This window comes from Cyprinodon variegatus, unplaced genomic scaffold (genome assembly GCF_000732505.1).
Source record: "Cyprinodon variegatus isolate N-32 unplaced genomic scaffold, C_variegatus-1.0 Scaffold34, whole genome shotgun sequence".
Taxonomy (NCBI): Eukaryota; Metazoa; Chordata; class Actinopteri; order Cyprinodontiformes; family Cyprinodontidae; genus Cyprinodon; species Cyprinodon variegatus.
In genome coordinates, this window is record NW_015150487.1 from 81,223 (window position 1) to 86,545 (window position 5,323).

Consider the following 5,323-nt stretch of genomic DNA (forward strand, 5'->3'; position numbering starts at 1 on the left):
TTCTCACCCACAGACACTATCTTTTAATGAAATACTAATACAACAAAAATAGTTAATCAATCTGTTTATTTGTGGCACTTGTGATTTAAAAAGTTTGAGAGAAATGTGTTTGAAGAAGACAGAGTTGATGCCTATGGGACTTTAGGTATTTTAGAGTAAAATTAATCAGTACTTGGAAACTCACAGATTATTATGGGCTAAACTGAAACTTTGAAAGTGCAAGACAAAGAGGATGACGATTCACAGCCAAACAGGTGAGAAATCATAGGAGAAATCTGGAAATTTCCTCTTAAAATCTTAAATAATTTCACCAGAGAAAGATGTTTTTGTACTGTATCCCCCCAACTTCAATGTTGTAAACTGATCCCCGGTCCTCACAGAAACAGTCATATGAAAGTCCTCTAACACACCCACACCAGTTAGTGAGCTTTCTCTTTCAGCCCCCTTCAGCCGGAGCTCCTGGCAGGCCGTCTGGTTGAGGCCCACAGCTAAGGGAGCTGTTTTCTCTGGCTGGAGTGGATTGTGTGTGTGTGTGCGTGTGTGTGAGAGAGAGAGAGAGAGAGAGAGAGAGAGAGAGAGAGAGAGAGAGAGAGAGAGTCCGCGGGCCCCAGACAGGAAGGAAGAGAGTGGGCCCGGCAGCACAGCTCCAGAATTCCGGTTTTGTTTTCTTCTTTTTCCATCAGCGCAGAGGCAGCTTCGGGTCTTAAAGAAACAGTTGTTAATATTTTCTCCATGTTGTTAGGCTGCACACTTCTCTCTGAACAACAGACCACCCCCCCTGCCTGAAACTCAGTCTGAAACACCAACCTAGCACACATATAATCGCATTACCAGTTCTTGAAAAGAAAATAAACCAACCCAGGAATGAATGAAAATCAAAGTAATGTTTCTATTAGCTCAGTGTGCTCCATAAGAACGTCTATGCACAACTTTTGGGTAACTTCACTTTCAAGTTTCTAATAAAATACTAATCCAGCACCAGTGTTCGGGGTTAAGGAAAATTACTCTGGCTCCTAAATCTATGGATTTTTGGACTAATACAAACTATGGGTTTATTTCTAGTCAGAGCAGGAAAGCCATCCTTTGTCTAACTACTGCATCGTTGAGGATCTAAGCATTGACTTCATTAATCTGGCAGCTGTTCAGAAACACTTTCTTTCATACAATGCACTCACTGTTAGAGAACACAAACCAGAATCTCCAAACCAAGGTTTAGAGTATAAAACTTTTATTTAGAGTGGAAAAACAAAAATTACAGAATAAAAGGTTCAGACAAGAAAATAAAACAGAAAAAAATTAGACTGGATTTCCTGTTTTCTCACAGTCAACAATTTAGAAACAAGTTCTATTATTTATTTGGGACTTTTCCATCCCAATCAGCTCAAATTCAAAACTTACTGTTAACCAATGAGAAAGTAAAATTTAAAAAAATGCAGTTTCCTAAAAACGCAGGACAGTTTTCGAATGTTTTTTTTCGGATGCTGGCTTTGTTTCTTCTTGGGATTTTATGAGGCAAGATAAACCGCATTGATTAGCAGACTTATAAAAAGGCACGGCATTGGCTCTGTAATTTCTATGCTTGATGTATGATGGGCCCGTAAAAACGGATTCATGCTTGTTGGATATTGAAGTGCATTTAATCTACTTTTTACTCGGCTAATTGAGATGCAACACTAAAGGCCCTAGTATAGGTCGACAGCACTACAGGCTGCCGTTCTGTATGCACACATTTATATGCACATATACACAGTGACAAGTCCCTTGTCAGCAGAAAACAGACTGCAGACTCAGCACTGCTGGGGAGGAACTTCTCTAATATTCAACCCTTACACCTCTGATATCTGTGAGCGAAATAACCAGTGCATCAGCAGCAAGCCTTGGAATGTAGAATGGTTTTAGTGCTTGTATGACTGCATTTTAGGGCTACATATGTTTTTAATCCTTGCTTTTAATGCATTGGTGTATGTTTTTCTTTTCCAACAACAGAGTTGATGCGGCTGCCTTCCTTCCAGACCAGTTGCTTAACTTCTTTCTCCATTTCTAGGCCTCATCTCGATTTTGGAGATGGAGTCCAATCTCCATTTGGTTCTCCAAACACTCCTTCAGCTTGTCCTCTGTCAGCGTCAGCCGCTGCTCCAGGATTGAAACAGTCTGAATGTAGAAAGATGGAGGGCAGGAAGGAGACAAATGAGAGATAAGGGGAATGTTAGAGGGGGCTGTACAGTATCAGAGTGACAGTAATGACTATATGAGAGTAATGTATCCCCATGTTTGAAATAGAAGGTTGTGCCTGCAGGACAATCCAGTTGTTTGATTTTAAAAACCTGCTCCCAGAGATGGCAATGCAAGTCTCTGCTGTTGGCATGCGGCCTGTCTTGTTTGTCCACACAGACAACACAAGAAAGTGGTTTTCTGATACAAGGCTGACATGTGTGGGTAGTGAGATCACAGTATAACATACTTTTCCTCTGAGCTCCATCCAACACTGACAGGATTTGTTGTGGGTTTTTACTTCAGCACATTGGTCCTAAACTATCTGAATCTGTTTATCAAAAGAAGCCTGTAAGTCTTATTTTTAAAGAACACTTTGTGATGAAACTGATTCCATGTTTAATCCTTTCAACATTACATTTTTAAAGGGTTGAAGTATTGTATTAAAAGCCAAAGGTTTTGAATTTGTCCTGAATAATAGACAACCGGAGATGTTCTGAAAAATCAGCTGGTCGTATGTTATCGGTCAGCAGGAAGCTCAGAAATCCAACGTTAATGGAAAAAATGTCCGCACTGCCGAAGAGAGGAAAAAGACTGCAGGAAAAAGAGGTGCTTCAAGACACATGCACAGATTATGCAAAAAAAGTAAGTCATAAACACAGAAGTTAGACCAACACAATGAATGCTATGGGTTTTAAAACAACTATGATATTTTCACAAGTTCTACAGTGGGGGACTACACTGAGTGCAGAGAGGTTATATTTGTAGCTTATATTGGTGTTCCTGTTTGGCCGTGACACCATCTTGGAGAAAAATCAGCTGTTCTGCTGCCATCAACACCTTTGTTTATAGATGTTCGAGATTGGCCTGTTTTTCAGTGTAGACCTGTTTCTCTGACTGTGACTGGCTGGATGTGCTCTCTTCATCCTCTGACATGGGAGCTGGCTCGGAGCTTGTCTGCCTGGCTGTGTGTTTCCTGGATGGGGCCGCTTTTTACAGTTGCCTTTTGTATCTCTGCTTCTGTCTCCTTGAACCCCAGTCGGCCTCAGCAGATGCCCGCTCACACTGAGCCTGGTTCTGCTGGAGGTTTATCCCTGTTAAAAGGGAGTTTTCCTCTCCACTGTCGCTACAAGCATGCTTAGTGTGAGGGATTGCCTTCGAGTTAATGCAATCAACTGCTTTTCCTTCGATAGAAAACTTTGAATCAATTTGCCTGTATAATCTGATTAACTGTAAAGTGCCTTAAGATGATGTGTTGTGAATTGGCGCCATATAAATAAATTGAACTGAACTGAATATATTGGTGCATTTAATGCTTAATTGATCGATTGACTTTATTGATCTCACCGTGGAGTAATTTACTTGTCTTTATGTTTTGTTAATCGACATTTATTATAAAGCTTATGGTTGAATCTAATGTGTGCAATGGATATCTATACACACATATATATATAAATAAATACATCCTTTTTAATTGATTAGTGAGAAAGTCTTAATTCTTTGCATTTTTTATCGGAAAAGATTTTTATCGAAAATATGGATGCTTTGATTGTGCAGTTTGTTGTTTGTGTGATGTGATTTGCATAGATTGACTGAGGTCTGGCTCCAGTTTCAGGCAAAAATAGAATTTAATCATATTTTGCTGCATGACAATCCGAGAAGCCCGACATTTGTCAGGGCTGTGCTGGGGGTGGTGTTTCCTTGGGTCTTGGATGTCTGGACCTGTACTGGATCTGCTCTGGTGTAGCTGGCTGCCATCAGAACCTATGGCCTTGTTACCGTAGCCCTCTGGGGCTGCTGCACTGTGACTGCTGGGGAATTGCTCGGGGCCCCTGTTTGCTGTTCTCTAGGATGGGGAATATAGCTGTCCCTGTGTTAGTCCTCCACCTGCTTCTGCCCTCTGGAGGACCTTCTGGATGTCTGCCTCAGCACCCTATTGGGGTAGGTCTTTTACGCCACACAGCCACTTTTGTATTTTTGTTATACATTTCTTGTTTTGTTTGGATATTGTATTAACCAATCACAGCTCTTAAAAGATAGCGCCACCCCAAGCAACTGGGTTAATCAGCCTCCTCACTAACATAAAAATGTCTGCCTCCTTGCTTAACCGGATGCTAGTGCAGCTCCTGATGCCTTTAAACAGTCTGTCACTAGAAGTCAAGTGAAGACACATCTGGAGAGACTGAATTGCAATAAGTCACCATGTCCAGGTGGTGTCAGCCATTGGTCCTGAAGGCCTGCACAGAGCAGAGAACCTACAAATACTCTTCAGCTTTAGCCTAACCCAAAAGACAGCTTTGTGGAAAAGCTCCGGCCATGTTTCAGAACCAAAGAAGACTCAGCCAACATTCCTCAGTGACTATATTAGTCCATCGGAGCAAGCAAACATCTCCAGATCTCATAGATTAAATTTTTAATGATGGTTAAGGAGCAGAACCAGGCGACTTTGAACTGGGATATGTTTTATGTTTTTATAAATATATGTTGAGTATCCACAACTGTAATAGAAACTAGTATTATATAAAGGGATTTTTATATCAAATTAGACAATCTTAAAATCGCAGGAAGGTGTAAGGTTGACGTTTGGATACATGGGGGGGAAAATGTGGCTTAAGTTTTTGAAACTGCAGTGATCGGTATATGGAGATTGGGGAAAATAACATTTTATTTGGTTTTCAACAATATAGCAGAACTGGAAAGCATGTTTACCTGCATCAGCATTTTACTCAGATGTGCTTGGTTCAGCTCTACATGGCTGAGCTGTAGCTGTTAACTTTGGATTAACACTGGGCGTTTCTCAATTCACGAGAACGCGAGTACTTACTGGCATTCTCGTCAAGTCCGTTCTTGGAGAGAACGCAGGAAGATCGGACTTGACGAGAACGCGAGCACGCAAGCACGTATGTGTATTGGAGCAGAAGCGTACTCGTGACGTCATCACAGGCAACGTTGTTTAGCATTTCTTTAACAGTCAAAACTATTTATTCCCTATACAAAACATTTTGAAAACAATATTTTTAATTTCTAAAGCTTAAAAAACATTAAAAAAAAAATTACCAAACCGCAAAAAACCGCCATCAGAACGAGTGGTAGTTCACACAGAACTAGACCG

At 40.8% G+C, this 5,323-nt stretch overlaps 1 protein-coding gene across 1 annotated transcript in view; it reads right to left on the reverse strand.

Annotated features, from left to right (window-relative positions):
• Positions 1 to 1,226: 1,226 nt before the first annotated feature.
• Positions 1,227 to 5,323, reverse strand: part of poc1a (POC1 centriolar protein A) — a 36,718-nt gene continuing 32,621 nt past the window's right edge. The window contains exon 11 of the mRNA XM_015402349.1: positions 1,227 to 2,151. Coding sequence (XP_015257835.1) covers positions 2,041 to 2,151 — 111 coding nt within the window. The 3' untranslated portion in view covers positions 1,227 to 2,040. The remainder of the gene's footprint in view (positions 2,152 to 5,323) is intronic.